The following is a 20132-nucleotide window of genomic DNA, read 5'->3' on the forward strand; positions in this document are numbered from 1 at the left end:
GGAGAGCAAACGTCCTGTAGGTTTTCACCCCAACCCTGTTCCTGGAGAGCAAACGTCCTGTAGGTTTTCACCCCAACCCTGTTCCTGGAGAGCAAACGTCCTGTAGGTTTTCACTTTAACCCCATTTGTAACTAACCTGGTTCAGTTTATTAACCAGCACATTTTTAGAATCAGGTGCTCTAGATTAGGGTTAGAGAGGGTAGCTCTGGATGGCAGGATCCGGCTGTATGTTTGACACCCCTGGGGTTTAGGGTTCCATTTGGAACACAGGCCTCAGAGTCAAATTCACTCACCACAGCAGAGGCCAGGTCAGCTCCCAGAGACGCCCAGCTCAGGATCAATGTCAGCACCCCAAACACCATCATACTGCAGGGACACAGAGAGAGAACGGTATGGTATTATTACACTGTTTATAAGACACTATAATAATTATAACACTGGCCAACAAACATTAGAACGCTTCAAATTGCTATAGTCATAGTGTAGTCATCAAGGATGTGATAATCAAAGATGATGATGTCATCATTAGTGATGGGGGAATATCTTTCACATCAAATCGCAATAAAATCATAGCATCGAAGCACAATACATATCATATCGGTCCCTTAGTATGGTGATAATATGGTATGGTGAGGTCCCTCAGTATGGTGATAATATGGTATGGTGAGGTCCCTCAGTATGGTGATAATATTGTATGGTGAGGTCCCTCAGTATGGTGATAATATTGTATGGTGAGGTCCCTCAGTATGGTGATAATATTGTATGGTGAGGTCCCTCAGTATGGTGATAATATTGTATGGTGAGGTCCCTCAGTATGGTGATAATATTGTATGGTGAGGTCCCTCAGTATGGTGATAATATTGTATGGTGAGGTCCCTCAGTATGGTGATAATATGGTATGGTGAGGTCCCTCAGTATGGTGATAATATTGTATGGTGAGGTCCCTCAGTATGGTGATAATATTGTATGGTGAGGTCCCTCAGTATGGTGATAATATGGTGAGGTCCCTCAGTATGGTGATAATATGGTGGGGTCCCTCAGTATGGTGATAAAATGGTATGGTGAGGTCCCTCAGTATGGTGATAATATGGTATGGTGAGGTCCCTCAGTATGGTGATAATATTGTATGGTGAGGTCCCTCAGTATGGTGATAATATGGTATGGTGAGGTCCCTCAGTATGGTGATAATATTGTATGGTGAGGTCCCTCAGTATGGTGATAATATTGTATGGTGAGGTCCCTCAGTATGGTGATAATATGGTGAGGTCCCTCAGTATGGTGATAATATGGTGAGGTCCCTCAGTATGGTGATAATATGGTATGGTCCCTCAGTATGGTGATAATATGGTGAGGTCCCTCAGTATGGTGATAATATTGTATGGTGAGGTCCCTCAGTATGGTGATAATATGGTATGGTGAGATCCCTCAGTATGGTGATAATATTGTATGGTGAGGTCCCTCAGTATGGTGATAATATGGTGAGGTCCCTCAGTATGGTGATAATATGGTGAGGTCCCTCAGTATGGTGATAATATGGTGAGGTCCCTCAGTATGGTGATATGGTATGGTGAGGTCCCTCAGTATGGTGATAATATGGTGAGGTCCCTCAGTATGGTGATATGGTATGATGAGGTCCCTCAGTATGGTGATAATATGGTATGGTGAGGTCTCTCAGTATGGTGATAATATGGTATGGTGAGGTCTCTCAGTATGGTGATAATATGGTATGGTGAGGTCTCTCAGTATGGTGATTATATGGTATGGTCTCAAAAGTATGGTGATTATATGGTATGGTCTCTCAGTATGGTGATTATATGGTATGGTCTCTCAGTATGGTGATTATATGGTATGGTGAGTCCCTCAGTAAGGTGATAATATTGTATGGTGAGGTCAGGGCTGTTACTCTGCCTCGCCATTTAAAAGTCCTCTCTCCAGAGACTGCAAAATCTCTGTAGTGAACAGATGTCAGGGGACATCATCTCTGTTGTCCTCCAGTCGATAACAGCCTCTTTACAACTTCATGATGCAGGCAATGAGACATGCATCCTGCCTGCTACCTCCAAACCATGCCCCTCCCGACGCCCCACTAACTCCAATCCAGCCCCTCTCCACTTATGAACTAATGCCTTCAGGAAATTACATCATCACCATGTGACCACAAACTTGTAGTGCAGTGAAAACATGTGTGTTTGTGTGCCTATATATAGTGTGTGTCTAGGTACACTACCGGTCAAAAGTTTTAGAATAATAGTGACATCAAGACATCAAAACCATGAATATGGAATCAAGTAGTAACCAAAAAAGTATGACATGGTGAGACAGGGAGCGAGCACAGAGGGCCAAGATGAGTTACATGCTTACTATATGCTGAGTGTGTATGATGTGTGTGTATTTGTATTTATTATAGATCCCCATTAGCTCCTGCCAAAGCAGCAGCTACACTTCCTGGGGTCTGGCAAAATTAAGGCAGTAACATGTATTAATCACATCTTTACTAATGCTGCAGAAACGTGCTTGAAAGCAGTACCCAGATCCATCAGATGTATTGATCACAATATAGTAGCCATATCTAGGAAAATCAAAGTTCCAAAGGCTGGACCTAATATAGTCTATAAGAGGTCATACAATACATTTTGTAGTGATTCCTATGTTGTTGATGTAAATAATATTTGTTTGTTTGTGGTGTGTAATGAGGAGCAAACACACATTTTTTCTCCAAAACTTTACTAAGGGTTGGTAACAGGCTGATTGGTCGGTTATTTGAGCCAGTACAGGGGGCTTTAATATTCTTAGGTAGCGTAATTACTTTAGCTTCCCTCCAGGCCTGAGGGCACACACTTTCCAGTAGGCTTGAATTGAAAATATGGCAAATAGGAGTAGCAATATCATCCGCTATTATCCTCAGTAATTCTCCATCTAAACTGTCATGACTAAGTTTGCTAATCTTGCCAATGAAAAAACATTTAAGCAGTTGACAATATCAGTTGGTTTTGTGATGAATGAGCCATATGATTCAATGAATGATGGATCTAAGTTAGACTTTTTTCACAAAATTTCATTTAAGGTGCTTTAAAGCTTTTTACTATCATTCTTTATGTCATTTATGTTTGTTTCATGGTGTAGTTTATTTTTATTTTTTTGTCACATGATTTCTCAATTTGCAGTATGTTTGCCAATCGGTTGTGCAGCCAGACTTACTGGCAATTTATTTAGCCTCATCCCTCTCAACCATACAATTTTTTTGTCATTGCATTAATGGGTGCATGCTTATTAGCAACTGGAATAAGCAATTTCATAAATGTGTCTGTTTGCTCCTCATTACACACCACAAACTAAGACATATTCTTTACATCAACAACACAGGAATCACTACAAAACTTAATGTATAACCTCTTATACACTACATTAGGCCCAGCCTTTGGAACTGGTTTTCCTAGATATTGCTACTATATTGCAATCTCTACATCTGATGGATCAGGATACTCCTTTCAAGCACATTTCTGCAGCATTAGTAAAGTTGTGATTAATGCATGTTGATGATTTCATTCCTGTGCTGTTTGTAACTACCCTGGTAGGTTGACTGATAACCTGAACCAGGTTGCAGGCACTGGTTACAGTTTGAAGCTTTTTTTGAGTGGCCAGCATGATGAAACCTCTCTGTTGATATCACATAAACCATCAAGCATTTCACACATGTTATCCAGATACTGACTGTAAGCACTTGGTGGTCTATAGCAGCTTCCCAAAAGAATGGGCTTTAGGTGAGGCAAATGAACCTGTAGCCATATTACTTCAACAGTATTTAACATCTTTACAGGAATGTGGTTCTGAATATAAACAGCAACACCTCCACCACTGGCATTTGTATTTTCTGTAAATGTTATAACCTTGTATCGCTACCACTGTATCATGAAAGGTATTGTCAATGTGCATTTCTGAGCAACTAGCAAGTTATTCATTTGAATTAACCTTGTTTCTTAAGCTACTTATGTTAACATGGGCCATTTTGAGGACTTTTCTGGGATGCTTGCTTGTTTTCATTGCTTTACTGGGAAGCTTAGCAGAAGTAGATATTCTCATGTTATTTATGTTAGTGGAGGGTGAGCTGCACACAGTGGACTTCCTACTAGGGCACACAGCCTCAGTGCTAACAGCATACATCTGGTTCATAGGCACATGTTTGCTACATACAATAACTGTAGGATCAGCAGAGCCATTCAGGGCAGTCAGAGGGACATCAATTATGTTACTTACATTGTGTCTACCAATGCCCCTGGTATAATGTGCATTTGATAAAGCATTATGATGACTCAGCGACACAATGGTAGGACTTAACTGAGCTGTCCTTGGCCCATTGATAAGTCATTGTCCCAATACAGACTTATAATGCTGTGAAAGAATCCAGGAACCCAAATGATTTGGATGGATCCCATCCTCCTTATAAAACGTTTTTTTGTTTACAAAAGGTATCGAAATTGTCAACAAAAGTTACACCCATTGAACTGCAATAATCACGTAGCCAGTTGTGAAGAGAAAGAATCCTGCTAAAGCATTCAATGCCACAATTCAGAGAGGGCACATGACCAGATATGATGGGTCTTTTATTAGAGTCAAGCAAAGTCAATCAGCCCTTTGAAATCCAGTTTCAACTGTCCAGAGCTGCCCTTCATAATGTCATTAAAACCCACATGGACTATGATCCTTCTGTAGCTCAGTTGGTAGAGCATGGCGTTTGTAACGCCAGGGTAGTGGGTTCGATCCCCGGGACCACCCATACGTAGAATGTATGCACACATGACTGTAAGTCGCTTTGGATAAAAGCGTCTGCTAAATGGCATATATATATATATATATATATGGAATTGATGTCCATGTCCTGGTGTGTTACATACGGGAGCTTAGTAATGCCATTTACACAAGCTCCGGGATAGGTCATTGTTTTTGCACGAGGGAGAGTCACATTTCTTACCATGGAGCTGCCCAAAATCACGGCTGGCGAGAAAGACAAGAAAATCCACCCACTCCCATGCTTCACAGGATGGTGCCTCTGACAGATGGAGAAACCCCACTCCCATGCTTCCCAGGTTGGTGCCTCTGACAGATGGAGAAACCCCACTCCAATGCTTCACAGGATGGTGCCTCTGACAGATGGAGAAACCCCACTCCCATGCTTCCCAGGTTGGTGCCTCTGACAGATGGAGAAACCCCACTCCCATGCTTCCCAGGTTGGTGCCTCTGACAGATGGAGAAACCCCACTCCCATGCTTCACAGGATGGTGCCTCTGACAGATGGAGAAACCCCACTCCCATGCTTCACAGGATGGTGCCTCTGACAGATGGAGAAACCCCACTCCCATGCTTCCCAGGTTGGTGCCTCTGACAGATGGAGAAACCCCACTCCAATGCTTCACAGGATGGTGCCTCTGACAGATGGAGAAACCCCACTCCAATGCTTCACAGGATGGTGCCTCTGACAGATGGAGAAACCCCACTCCCATGCTTCCCAGGTTGGTGCCTCTGACAGATGGAGAAACCCCACTCCCATGATTCACAGGATGGTGCCTCTGACAGATGAAGCAGCCCTGCTCAATCCAGAGCAGGGACGGAAGGTTGCCGACGTTGACTTCGAAATCGTAGGGGAACGAGTTGGAATAGGCACAATGACCGCAGACACAGGTAACCCCCCAGTGACGAAGGTGCAGGAAGATCAGGCTCCAGGGCCTCTCGTTGGGAGTCTAGACAGCTTTGCGGGAGGCCGTTGTCTTCCCCGGCTCGTGACATGCGACCATTGTCGATTGCTGTGCTCCTTCGACTCCACTATCAGATGGGGAGGAGCGGCAGGAGATGGCTCCCCTGGTGAACGAACTCCAGGCAACACCGGCCAGTCGGTTAACGACAAGACGGAGATGCATCCAACATGCACAAATGCCATTCAGCCACAGGCGTAGAAAAGGTAAACACTCCGCTCTGCATTTTCCCCAGTTTCTTACGTAGGCTGGCGACCTGCGTGATCAAGGAAGTCACCTGAAGCCTATAATCCTCGACAAGCAAACAATTGCCACATTGGAACTCTGAACGATCCAGTTTGTCCCTAACAAACGTAGTCGATACAGCTCCTACAGCACTGGAAACAGTCATTCTTTTGACACCCCCCTTTGGGTTGTGCCGTTAGGGAGATCTTCGTGGGCTATACTCGGCCTTGTCTCAGTATGGTAAGTTGGTGTTTGGAGATATGCCTATAGTGGTGTGGGGGCTGTTCTTTTTTCAAAGTGGGTGGGGTTATATCCTGTCTGTTTGGCCCTGTCCGGGGTATTGTCGGACAGGGCCACAGTGTCTTCTGACCCCTACTGTCTCAGACTCAAGTATTTATGCTCTAATAGTTTGTGTCAGGAGGCTAGAGTCAGTCTGTTTTATCTGGAGTATTTCTCCCGTGTCCTGTGTGAATTTAAGTATGCTTTCTCTCTCTTTTTCTTTCTTTCTCTCTTTCAGAGGACCTGAGCCCCAGGACCATGCCTCAGGACAACCTGGCCTGATGCCTCCTTGCTGTCCCCAGTTCACCTGGTCATGCTGCTGCTCCAGTTTCAACTGTTCTGCCTGCAGCTATGGAACCCTGACCTGTTCACCGGACATGCTACCTGTCCCAGACCTGCTGTTTTCAACTCTCTAGAGACAGCAGGAATGGTAGAGTTACTATGAATGATCAGCTATGAAAAGCCAACTGACATTTACTCCTGAGGTGCTGTCCTGTTGTACCCTCTACAACCACTGTGATTATTATCATTTGAACCCGGTGGTCATCTATGAACATTTGAACATCTTGGCCATGTTCTGTTATAATCTCCACCCAGCCACCCCTCATAGCCTGGTTCCTCTAGGTTTCTTCCTAGATTCTGGCCTTTCTAGGGAGATTTTCCTAGCCACCGTGCTTCTACACCTGCATTGCTTGCTATTTGGGGTTTTAGGCTGGATTTCTGTACAGCACTTTGTGATATCAGCTGATGTAAGAAGGGCATTATAAATAAATTTGAATGATTGATTGATTTACTTCTCCAGTCAAAGAGGGCTCCACTGGAAAACTCATCTGGGACTAACTTTGTTAGCTTGATAGCTAACATTAGCAGCTTAGCGGCTCTTTCAAGCAGACTTTAATCTGTCAGTTAAGTTTTGATGTGTGGGTGTGTGTCTGTGCATGATATGTGTGTGTGCATGATGTGTGTCTGTGCCATGTGGTATCCCTCTCACTGTACAGCACAGGGCTGAGGTACTCATACTGGAAATCATTATGGATGACTATAGATACTGAACTGATTGTGTGTACATTTAGTATTTCTTAGATATTAACATAGACCTACATTATCCAGTGAAATTCTCTACCTTCTTCCCTCACTCCCTTCTGCCCTCCCCTACACCAGGCTTGAAACAGCTTCACATGAAGAACTAAATAAATCAAGCTATTCCAGATCAGAAATGTAAAAAAAGAAAATGTATATTTCAGTCAACTGCATTTGTAATTAATGTTCATTATCTAAGACCCATAAAACAGGTCAAATGTTAACTTGCTACAGTATATTAACACTCTAGGAAGTCTGGGGTGGTTCTTGAAATGGCAGTTATGGCACGATTCCAAGTCAATTAAATCAACCACAAATGTATGGTTCTTGGAAATGGGCATGGGCATGGCAAATCTCCAAGCAGACAATTCCACCGACAGCCCAAACAATACTTTAAAGAATTGAACAGAACAGTAACAGTAACAGAACAGTAACAGGGGCAGAACAGTAACTGAACAGAACAGTAACAGAATAGGGCCAGAACACGAACAGAACAATGACAGGGCCAGAACAGTAACAGAACAATGACAGGGCCAGAACAGTAACAGGGACAGAACAGTAACAGGGGCAGAACAGTTACGGGGCAGAAGAGTAACAGGCAGAACCAGTAACAGGGACAGAACAGTAACAGAACAGTAACAGGGGCAGAACAGTTACGGGGCAGAAGGGTAACAGACAGAACCAGTAACAGGGCCAGAACAGTAACAGAACAATGACAGGGCCAGAACAGTAACAGAACAATGACAGGGCCAGAACAGTAACAGAACAATGACAGGGCCAGAACAGGAACAGAACAATGACAGGGCCAGAACAGTAACAGAACAATGACAGGGCCAGAACAGTAACAGAACAATGACAGGGCCAGAACAGTAACAGAACAATGACAGGGCCAGAACAGTAACAGAACAATGACAGGGCCAGAACAGTAACAGAACAATGACAGGGCCAGAACAGTAACAGAACAATGACAGGGCCAGAACAGTAACAGAACAATGACAGGGCCAGAACAGTAACAGAACAATGACAGGGCCAGAACAGTAACAGAACAATGACAGGGCCAGAACAGTAACAGAACAATGACAGGGCCAGAACAGGAACGGAACAATGACAGGGCCAGAACAGGAACAGAACAATGACAGGGCCAGAACAGGAACGGAACAATGACAGGGCCAGAACAGGAACAGAACAATGACAGGGCCAGAACAGTAACAGGGCCAGAACAGTAACAGAATAGGGCCAGAACAGTAACAGAACAATGACAGGGCCAGAACAGTAACAGAACAATGACAGGGCCAGAACAGTAACAGGGCCAGAACAGTAACAGAACAATGACAGGGCCAGAACAGTAACAGGGCCAGAACAGTAACAGAATGTCATGTCTTGTCTCTGTGCTTCCCTTCTATTCGTTTCCCTCTGCTGGTCTTATTAGGTTCTTTCCCTCTTTCTATCCCTCTCTCCCCCTCCCTCTCTCCCTCTCTCGCTCTCTCTCTCTATCGTTCCGTTCCTGCTCCCAGCTGTTCCTCATTCTCCTAACTACCTCATTTACTCTTTTCACACCTGTCCCCTATTTTGCCCTCTGATTAGAGTTCCTATTTCTCCCTCTGTTTTCCGCTTCTGTCCTTGTCGGATCCTCGTTTGATGTTCGCTGTTCTTGTCCTCGTTCCGTCCTGTCATGTTTTTTGCCTTCTTCAGATGCTGCGTGTGAGCAGGTGTCTTGATCAGCTACGGCCTGCGCCTTCCCGAAGCGACCTGCAGTCTGTGGTCGCATCTTCAGTTGTTCCCCTCTACTGTCTAGAGGGTTTCTGTATTCCTGGTTTGACTTGGAATAAACTCTGTTTCTGTAAAGTCGCTTTTGGGTCCTCATTCACCTGCATAACAGAAGGATCCGACCAAGAATGGACCCAGCGACTACGGATTCTCGCAACACTGCCGTCGAGATCCAGGGAACTATGCTCGGCAGACACGAGCAGGAATTGTCAGCTGCTCGTCATGCCGTTGAGACCCTGGCCGCTCAGGTCTCCGACCTCTCAGGACAGTTTCAGAGTCTTCGTCTCGTGCCACCAGCTACTTCCTGGTCTTCCGAGTCTCCGGAACCTAGGGTTAATAACCCACCATGTTACTCTGGGCAGCCCACTGAGTGCCGCTCCTTTCTCACCCAGTGTGATATTGTGTTCTCTCTCCAGCCCAACACATACTCTAGAGAGAGAGCTCGGATCGCCTACGTCATTTCACTCCTTACTGGTCGGGCTCAGGAGTGGGGCACAGCTATCTGGGAGGCAAGGGAGGAGTTTACTAACGTTTATCTGAACTTTAAAGAGGAGATGATACGGGTTTTTGATCGTTCAGTTTTTGGGAAGGAGGCTTCCAGGGCCCTGGCTTCCCTATGTCAAGGTGATCGATCCATAACGGATTACTCTATAGAGTTTCGCACTCTTGCTGCCTCCAGTGACTGGAACGAGCCGGCGTTGCTCGCTCGTTTTCTGGAGGGACTCCACGCTGAGATTAAAGATGAGATTCTCTCCCGGGAGGTTCCTTCCAGCGTGGACTCTTTGATTGCACTCGCCATCCGCATAGAACGACGGGTAGATCTTCGTCACCGAGCTCGTGGAAGAGAGTTCGCGTTAACGGTGTTCCCCCTCTCCGCATCTCAACCATCTCCTCCCACCGGTTCAGTGACTGAGCCCATGCAGCTGGGAGGTATTCGCATCTCGACTAAGGAAAGGGAACGGAGAATCACCAACCGCCTTTGCCTCTATTGCGGTTCTGCTGGACATTTTGTCATTTCATGTCCAGTTAAAGGTCAGAGCTCATCAGTAAGCGGAGGGCTACTGGTGAGCGCTACTACTCAGGTCTCTCCATCAAGATCCTGTACTACTTTGTCGGTCCATCTACGCTGGACCGGTTCGGCAGCTTCCTGCAGTGCCTTGATAGACTCTGGGGCTGAGGGTTGTTTTATGGACGAAGCATGGGCTCGGAAACATGACATTCCTCTCAGACAGTTAGGGGAGCCCACGCCCATGTTCGCCTTAGATGGTAGTCTTCTCCCCAGTATCAGATGTGAGACATTACCTTTAACCCTCACAGTATCTGGTAACCACAGTGAGACCATTTCCTTTTTGATTTTTCGTTCACCTTTTACACCTGTTGTTTTGGGTCATCCCTGGCTAGTATGTCATAATCCTTCTATTAATTGGTCTAGTAATTCTATCCTATCCTGGAACGTTTCTTGTCATGTGAAGTGTTTAATGTCTGCTATCCCTCCTGTTTCTTCTGTCCCCTCTTCTCAGGAGGAACCTGGTGATTTGACAGGAGTGCCGGAGGAATATCATGATCTGCGCACGGTCTTCAGTCGGTCCAGAGCCAACTCCCTTCCTCCTCACCGGTCGTATGATTGTTGTATTGATCTCCTTCCGGGGACCAATCCCCCTCGGGGTAGACTATACTCTCTGTCGGCTCCCGAACGTAAGGCTCTCGAGGATTATTTGTCTGTTTCTCTCGACGCCGGTACCGTGGTGCCTTCTTCCTCTCCCGCCGGAGCGGGGTTTTTTTTGTTAAGAAGAAGGACGGTACTCTGCGCCCCTGCGTGGATTATCGAGGGCTGAATGACATAACGGTTAAGAATCGTTATCCGCTTCCCCTTATGTCGTCAGCCTTCGAAATTCTGCAGGGAGCCAGGTTCTTTACTAAGTTGGACCTTCGTAACGCTTACCATCTCGTGCGCATCAGAGAGGGGGACGAGTGGAAAACGGCGTTTAACACTCCGTTAGGGCATTTTGAATACCGGGTTCTGCCGTTCGGTCTCGCTAATGCTCCAGCTGTCTTTCAGGCATTAGTTAATGATGTACTGAGAGACATGCTGAACATCTTTGTTTTCGTCTACCTTGACGATATCCTGATTTTTTCACCGTCACTCGAGATTCATGTTCAGCACGTTCGACGTGTACTCCAGCGCCTTTTAGAGAATTGTCTCTACGTGAAGGCTGAGAACTGCGCCTTTCATGTCTCCTCTGTCACATTTCTCGGTTCTGTTATTTCCGCTGAAGGCATTCAGATGGATCCCGCTAAGGTCCAGGCTGTCAGTGATTGGCCCGTTCCAAGGTCACGTGTCGAGTTGCAGCGCTTTCTAGGTTTCGCTAATTTCTATCGGCGTTTCATTCGTAATTTCGGTCAAGTTGCTGCCCCTCTCACAGCTCTTACTTCTGTCAAGACGTGCTTTAAGTGGTCCGGTTCCGCCCAGGGAGCTTTTGATCTCCTCAAGAAGCATTTTACATCCGCTCCTATCCTTGTTACTCCTGACGTCACTAAACAATTCATTGTCGAGGTTGACGCTTCAGAGGTGGGCGTAGGAGCCATTCTATCCCAGCGCTTCCATTCTGACGATAAGGTCCATCCTTGCGCTTATTTTTCTCATCGCCTGTCGCCATCGGAACGCAACTATGATGTGTGTAACCGCGAACTGCTCGCCATCCGCTTAGCCCTAGGCGAATGGCGACAGTGGTTGGAGAGGGCGACCGTTCCTTTTGTCGTTTGGACTGACCATAAGAACCTTGAGTACATCCGTTCTGCCAAACGACTTAATGCACGTCAAGCTCGTTGGGCGTTGTTTTTCGCTCGTTTCGAGTTCGTGATTTCTTATCGCCCGGGTAATAAGAACACCAAGCCTGATGCCTTATCCCGTCTCTTTAATTCTTCTGTGGCTTCTACCGACCCCGAGGGGATTCTCCCTGAAGGGCGTGTTGTCGGGTTGACTGTCTGGGGAATTGAGAGACAGGTAAAGCAAGCACTCACTCACACTGCGTCGCCGCGCGCTTGTCCTAGTAACCTTCTTTTCGTTCCTGTCTCTACTCGTCTGGCTGTTCTTCAGTGGGCTCACTCTGCCAAGTTAGCTGGCCACCCCGGCATTCGGGGTACGCTTGCTTCTATTCGCCAGCGGTTTTGGTGGCCTACTCAGGAGTGTGACACGCGCCGTTTCGTGGCTGCTTGTTCGGACTGCGCGCAGACTAAGTCAGGTAACTCTCCTCCTGCCGGTCGTCTCAGACCGCTTCCCATTCCTTCTCGACCATGGTCTCACATCGCCTTAGACTTTATTACCGGTCTGCCTTCGTCTGCGGGGAAGACTGTGATTCTTACGGTTGTCGATAGGTTCTCTAAGGCGGCACATTTCATTCCCCTCGCTAAGCTTCCTTCCGCTAAGGAGACGGCACAAATCATCATTGAGAATGTGTTCAGAATTCATGGCCTCCCATTAGACGCCGTTTCAGACAGAGGCCCGCAATTCACGTCACAGTTTTGGAGGGAGTTATGTCGTTTGATTGGTGCTTCCGTCAGTCTCTCTTCCGGTTTTCATCCCCAGTTCAACGGTCAAGCAGAAAGGGCCAATCAGACAATTGGTCGCATATTACGCAGCCTTTCTTTTCGAAACCCTGCGTCTTGGGCAGAACAGCTCCCCTGGGCAGAATACGCTCACAACTCGCTTCCTTCGTCTGCTACCGGGCTATCTCCGTTTCAGAGTAGTCTTGGGTACCAGCCTCCTCTGTTCTCGTCCCAGCTCGCCGAGTCCAGCGTTCCCTCCGCTCAGGCTTTTGTCCAACGTTGTGAGCGCACCTGGAGGAGGGTCAGGTCTGCACTTTGCCGTTACAGGGCGCAGACTGTGAGAGCCGCCAATAAACGTAGGATTAAGAGTCCTAGGTATTGTCGCGGTCAGAGAGTGTGGCTTTCCACTCGTAACCTTCCCCTTACGACAGCTTCTCGCAAGTTGACTCCGCGGTTCATTGGTCCGTTCCGTGTCTCGCAGGTCGTCAATCCTGTCGCTGTGCGACTGCTTCTTCCGCGACATCTTCGTCGCGTCCACCCTGTCTTCCATGTCTCCTGTGTCAAGCCTTTTCTTCGCGCCCCCGTTCGTCTCCCCCCCCGTCCTTGTCGAGGGCGCACCTATTTACAAGGTACGGAAGATCATGGACATGCGTTCTCGGGGACGTGGTCACCAGTACTTAGTGGATTGGGAGGGTTACGGTCCTGAGGAGAGGAGTTGGGTTCCATCTCGGGACGTGCTGGACCGTTCGTTGATTGATGATTTCCTCCGTTGCCGCCAGGGTTCCTCCTCGAGTGCGCCAGGAGGCGCTGGGTGAGTGGGGGGGTACTGTCATGTTTTGTCATTGGTTATCATGTCTTGTCTCTGTGCTTCCCTTCTATTCGTTTCCCTCTGCTGGTCTTATTAGGTTCTTTCCCTCTTTCTATCCCTCTCTCCCCCTCCCTCTCTCCCTCTCTCGCTCTCTCTCTCTATCGTTCCTGCTCCCAGCTGTTCCTCATTCTCCTAACTACCTCATTTACTCTTTTCACACCTGTCCCCTATTTTGCCCTCTGATTAGAGTTCCTATTTCTCCCTCTGTTTTCCGCTTCTGTCCTTGTCGGATCCTCGTTTGATGTTCGCTGTTCTTGTCCTCGTTCCGTCCTGTCATGTTTTTTGCCTTCTTCAGATGCTGCGTGTGAGCAGGTGTCTTGATCAGCTACGGCCTGCGCCTTCCCGAAGCGACCTGCAGTCTGTGGTCGCATCTTCAGTTGTTCCCCTCTACTGTCTAGAGGGTTTCTGTATTCCTGGTTTGACTTGGAATAAACTCTGTTTCTGTAAAGTCGCTTTTGGGTCCTCATTCACCTGCATAACACAGAATAGGGCCAGAACAGGAACAGAACAATGACAGGGCCAGAACAGTAACAGGGCCAGAACAGGAACAGAACAATGACAGGGGCAGAACAGTAACAGAACAATGACAGGGCCAGAACAGTAACAGAACAATGACAGGGCCAGAACAGTAACAGGGCCAGAACAGGAACAGAACAATGACAGGGCCAGAACAGTAACAGGGCCAGAACAGGAACAGAACAATGACAGGGGCAGAACAGTAACAGGGCCAGAACAGTAACAGGGCCAGAACAGGAACAGAACAATGACAGGGCCAGAACAGGAACAGAACAGTAACAAGGCCAGAACAGGAACAGAACAGTAACAGGGCCAGAACAGGAACGGAACAATGACAGGGCCAGAACAGTAACAGAACAATGACAGGGCCAGAACAGTAACGGAACAATGACAGGGCCAGAACAGTAACAGAACAATGACAGGGCCAGAACAGTAATGGAACAGTGACAGGGCCAGAACAGTAACAGAACAATGACAGGGCCAGAACAGTAACAGGGCCAGAACAGTAACAGAATAGGGCCAGAACAGGAACAGAACAATGACAGGGGGAGAACAGTAACAGGGCCAGAACAGGAACAGAACAATGACAGGGCCAGAACAGGAACAGAACAATGACAGGGCCAGAACAGGAACAGAATAGGGCCAGAACAGTAACGGAACAATGACAGGGCCAGAACAGGAACGGAACAATGACAGGGCCAGAACAGTAACAGAACAGTAACAGGGCCAGAACAGTAACAGAACAATGACAGGGCCAGAACAGTAACAGGGCCAGAACAGTAACAGAATAGGGCCAGAACAGGAACAGAACAATGACAGGGGCAGAACAGTAACAGGGCCAGAACAGTAACAGGGCCAGAACAGGAACAGAACAATGACAGGGCCAGAACAGGAACAGAACAATGACAGGGCCAGAACAGGAACAGAATAGGGCCAGAACAGGAACAGAACAATGACAGGCCCAGAACAGTAACAGGGCCAGAACAGGAACAGGGCCAGAACAGGAACAGAACAATGACAGGGCCAGAACAGGAACAGAACAGTAACAGAACAGGAACAGAACAGTAACAGGGGCAGAACAGGAACAGAACAGTAACGGGGGCAGAACAGGAACAGAACAGTAACGGGGGCAGAACAGGAACAGAACAGTAACGGGGGCAGAACAGGAACAGAACAGTAACGGGGGCAGAACAGGAACAGAACAGTAACAGGGGCAGAACAGGAACAGAACAGTAACAGGGGCAGAACAGGAACAGAACAGTAAAGGGGGCAGAACAGGAACAGAACAGTAACAGGGGCAGAACAGGAACAGAACAGTAACAGGGCCAGAACAGTAACAGGAACAGAACAGTAACAGGGGCAGAACAGGAACAGAACAGTAACAGGGCCAGAACAGGAACAGCGCAGTAACAGGGCCAGAACAGTAACAGGAACAGAACAGTAACAGGGGCAGAACAGGAACAGAACAATGGCAGGGCCAGAACAGTAACAGAACAATGACAGGGCCAGAACAGGAACAGAACAATGACAGGGCCAGAACAGGAACAGAACAGTAACAGAACAGGAACAGAACAGTAACAGGGGCAGAACAGGAACAGAACAGTAACGGGGGCAGAACAGGAACAGAACAGTAACGGGGGCAGAACAGGAACAGAACAGTAACGGGGGCAGAACAGGAACAGAACAGTAACGGGGGCAGAACAGGAACAGAACAGTAACAGGGGCAGAACAGGAACAGAACAGTAACAGGGGCAGAACAGGAACAGAACAGTAACGGGGGCAGAACAGGAACAGAACAGTAACAGGGGCAGAACAGGAACAGAACAGTAACAGGGCCAGAACAGTAACAGGAACAGAACAGTAACAGGGGCAGAACAGGAACAGAACAGTAACAGGGCCAGAACAGGAACAGCGCAGTAACAGGGCCAGAACAGTAACAGGAACAGAACAGTAACAGGGGCAGAACAGGAACAGAACAATGGCAGGGCCAGAACAGTAACAGAACAATGACAGGGCCAGAACAGTAACAGAACAATGACAGGGCCAGAACAGTAACAGAACAATGACAGGGCCAGAACAGTAACAGAACAATGACAGGGCCAGAACAGTAACAGAACAATGACAGGGCCAGAACAGTAACAGAACAATGACAGGGCCAGAACAGTAACAGGGACAGAACAGTAACAGAACAATGACAGGGCCAGAACAGTAACAGAACAATGACAGGGCCAGAACAGTAACAGAACAATGACAGGGCCAGAACAGTAACAGAACAATGACAGGGCCAGAACAGTAACAGAACAATGACAGGGCCAGAACAGTAACAGAACAATGACAGGGCCAGAACAGTAACAGAACAATGACAGGGCCAGAACAGTAACAGAACAATGACAGGGCCAGAACAGTAACAGAACAATGACAGGGCCAGAACAGTAACAGAACAATGACAGGGCCAGAACAGTAACAGAACAATGACAGGGCCAGAACAGTAACAGAACAATGACAGGGCCAGAACAGTAACAGAACAATGACAGGGCCAGAACAGTGACAGGGCCAGAACAGTAACAGGGACAGAACAGTAACAGGGGCAGAACAGTTACGGGGCAGAAGAGTAACAGGCAGAACCAGTAACAGGGACATAACAGTAACAGAACAGTAACAGGGGCAGAACAGTTACGGGGCAGAAGGGTAACAGACAGAACCAGTAACAGGGACAGAACAGTAATGGGGGCAGAACAGTAACGGGGGCAGAACAGTTACGGGGGCAGAACAGTTACGGGGCAGCACAGCAACAGAACAGTAACGGGGGCAGAACAGTTACGGGGCAGAACAGCAACAGAACAGTAACGGGGGCAGAACAGTAACGGGGCAGAACAGTAACGGGGCAGAACAGTAACGGGGACAGAACAGTAACAGAACAGTAACGGGGCAGAACAGTAACGGGGGCAGAACAGTAACGGGGCAGAACAGTAACAGGGGCAGGACAGTAACGGGGCAGAACAGTAACGGGGACAGAACAGTAACAGAACAGTAACGGGGCAGAACAGTAACGGGGGGCAGAACAGTTATGGGGCAGAACAGCAACAGAACAGTAACGGGGGAACAGAACAGTTACGGGGCAGAACAGCAACAGAACAGTAACGGGGCAGAACAGCAACAGAACAGTAACGGGGCAGAACAGTAATGGGGACAGAACAGTAACAGGGCAGAACAGTAAAAGGCAGAACAGTAACGGGGGCAGAACAGTTACGGGGCAGAACAGCAACAGAACAGTAACGGGGGCAGAACAGTAACGGGGGCAGAACAGCAACAGAACAGTAACGGGGCAGAACAGTTACGGGGCAGAACAGCAACAGAACAGTAACGGGGCAGAACAGTAACGGGGGCAGAACAGCAACAGAACAGTAACGGGGGCAGAACAGTTACGGGGCAGAACAGCAACAGAACAGTAACGGGGGCAGAACAGTAACGGGGCAGATCAGTAACGGGGCAGAACAGCAACAGAACAGTTACGGGGCAGAACAGCAACAGAACAGTAACGGGGGCAGAACAGTAACAGAACAGTAACGGGGGCAGAACAGTAACGGGGACAGAACAGTAACGGGGACAGAACAGTAACGGGGCAGAACAATAACGGGGCAGAACAGCAACAGAACAGTAATGGGGGCAGAACAGTAACGGGGCAGAACAGCAACAGAACAGTAACGGGGGCAGAACAGTAACGGGGGCAGAACAGTTACGGGGCAGAACAGCAACAGAACAGTAATGGGGGCAGAACAGCAACAGAACAGTAACGGGGGCAGAACAGTAATGGGAACAGAACAGTAACAGGGCAGAACAGTAACAGGCAGAACAGTAACGGGGGGCAGAACAGTTACGGGGCAGAACAGCAACAGAACAGTAACGGGGCAGAACAGTAACGGGGGGCAGAACAGCAACAGAACAGTAACGGGGCAGAACAGTTACGGGGCAGAACAGCAACAGAACAGTAACGGGGCAGAACAGTAACGGGGGGCAGAACAGTAACAGAACAGTAACGGGGGCAGAACAGTAATGGGGGCAGAACAGCAACAGAACAGTTACGGGGCAGAACAGCAACAGAACAGTAACGGGGGCAGAACAGTAACGGGGACAGAACAGTAACGGGGCAGAACAGTAACGGGGCAGAACAGCAACAGAACAGTAACGGGGGCAGAACAGGAACAGAACAGTAACGGGGGCAGAACAGTAACGGGGACAGAACAGTAACGGGGACAGAACAGTAACGGGGCAGAACAATAACGGGGCAGAACAGCAACAGAACAGTAATGGGGGCAGAACAGTAACGGGGCAGAACAGCAACAGAACAGTAACGGGGGCAGAACAGTAACGGGGGCAGAACAGTAACGGGGCAGAACAGCAACAGAACAGTAATGGGGGCAGAACAGCAACAGAACAGTAACGGGGCAGAACAGTAATGGGAACAGAACAGTAACAGGGCAGAACAGTAACAGGCAGAACAGAACAGAACAGTTACGGGGCAGAACAGCAACAGAACAGTAACGGGGCAGAACAGTAACGGGGGCAGAACAGCAACAGAACAGTAACGGGGCAGAACAGTTACGGGGCAGAACAGCAACAGAACAGTAACGGGGCAGAACAGTAACGGGGGCAGAACAGTAACAGAACAGTAACGGGGCAGAACAGTAATGGGGGCAGAACAGCAACAGAAGAACAGTTACGGGGCAGAACAGCAACAGAACAGTAACGGGGCAGAACAGTAACGGGGCAGAACAGTAACGGGGCAGAACAGTAACGGGGGCAGAACAGTTACGGGGCAGAACAGCAACAGAACAGCAACGGGGCAGAACAGTAACAGAACAGTAACGGGGGCAGAACAGTAACGGGGACAGAACAGTAACGGGGCAGAACAGTAACGGGGCAGAACAGCAACAGAACAATAACGGGGGCAGAACAGTAACGGGGGCAGAACAGTAACAGAACAGAACAGTAACGGGGGCAGAACAGTAACAGAACAGTAACGGGGGCAGAACAGTAACAGAACAGTTACGGGGGCAGAACAGTAACGGGGGGCAGAACAGCAACAGAACAGTTACGGGGCAGAACAGCAACAGAACAGTAACGGGGGCAGAACAGTAACGGGGCAGAACAGCAACAGAACAGTAACGGGGGCAGAACAGTAACAGAACAGTAACAAGCAGAACAGTAACAGGGACAGAACAGTAACAGAGCAGTAACAGGGACAGTAACAGAACGGTAACAGTAACAGAACAGTAACGGGGGCAGAACAGTAACAGAACAGAACAGTAACAGGCAGAACAGTAACAGGGACAGAACAGTAACAGAGCAGTAACAGGGACAGTAACAGAACGGTAACAGTAACAGAACAGTAACGGGGGCAGAACAGTAACAGAACAGTAACAGGCAGAACAGTAACAGGGACAGAACAGTAACAGAGCAGTAACGGGGACAGAACAGTAACAGAGCAGTAACAGGGACAGTAACAGAACGGTAACAGTAACAGAACGGTAACATGGACATAACAGTAACAGAACAGTTACGGGGCAGAACAGGGACAGAACAGTAACGGGGACATAACAGTAACATAACAGTTATGAGGCAGAACAGTAACAGACAGAACAGGGACAGAACAGGGACAGAACAGTAACAGAATAGTTACGGGCAGAACAGTAACAGACAGAACAGGGACAGAACAGTAACAGAATAGTTACGGGGCAGAACAGTAACAGACAGAACAGGGACATAACAGTAACATGGACAGAACAGTAACATGGACATAACAGTAACATGGACATAACAGTAACAGAACAGTTACGGGACAGAACAGTAACAGAACAGGGACAGAACAGTAACAGGGACAGGACAGTAGTCGGGACAGAACAGTAACAGAACAGGGACAGAACAGTAACATGGACATAACAGTAACATGGACATAACAGTAACAGAACAGTTACGGGACAGAACAGTAACAGAACAGGGACAGAACAGTAACATGGACAGAACAGTTGCCGGGACAGAACAGTAACAGAACAGGGACAGAACAGTAACAGGGACAGAACAGTAGCAGGGACAGAACAGTAGCC

General features: G+C 48.0%; 1 protein-coding gene across 4 annotated transcripts in view; it reads right to left on the reverse strand.

The window, feature by feature from the left end:
- Window positions 1-20132, reverse strand: part of LOC124038594 (protein tweety homolog 2-like) — a 157146-nt gene that overhangs the window by 24050 nt on the left and 112964 nt on the right. For all 4 annotated transcript variants that reach the window (XR_006839379.1, XM_046354643.1, XM_046354644.1 and 1 more), the window contains one exon: window positions 294-366. Coding sequence is in view for 3 of the 4 variants with exons in the window: in XM_046354643.1 (XP_046210599.1) it covers window positions 294-366 (73 nt within the window). In the remaining variant the exon portion in view is untranslated. The remainder of the gene's footprint in view (window positions 1-293; window positions 367-20132) is intronic.

This window comes from Oncorhynchus gorbuscha, linkage group LG06 (genome assembly GCF_021184085.1).
Source record: "Oncorhynchus gorbuscha isolate QuinsamMale2020 ecotype Even-year linkage group LG06, OgorEven_v1.0, whole genome shotgun sequence".
Classification (NCBI taxonomy): domain Eukaryota; kingdom Metazoa; phylum Chordata; class Actinopteri; order Salmoniformes; family Salmonidae; genus Oncorhynchus; species Oncorhynchus gorbuscha.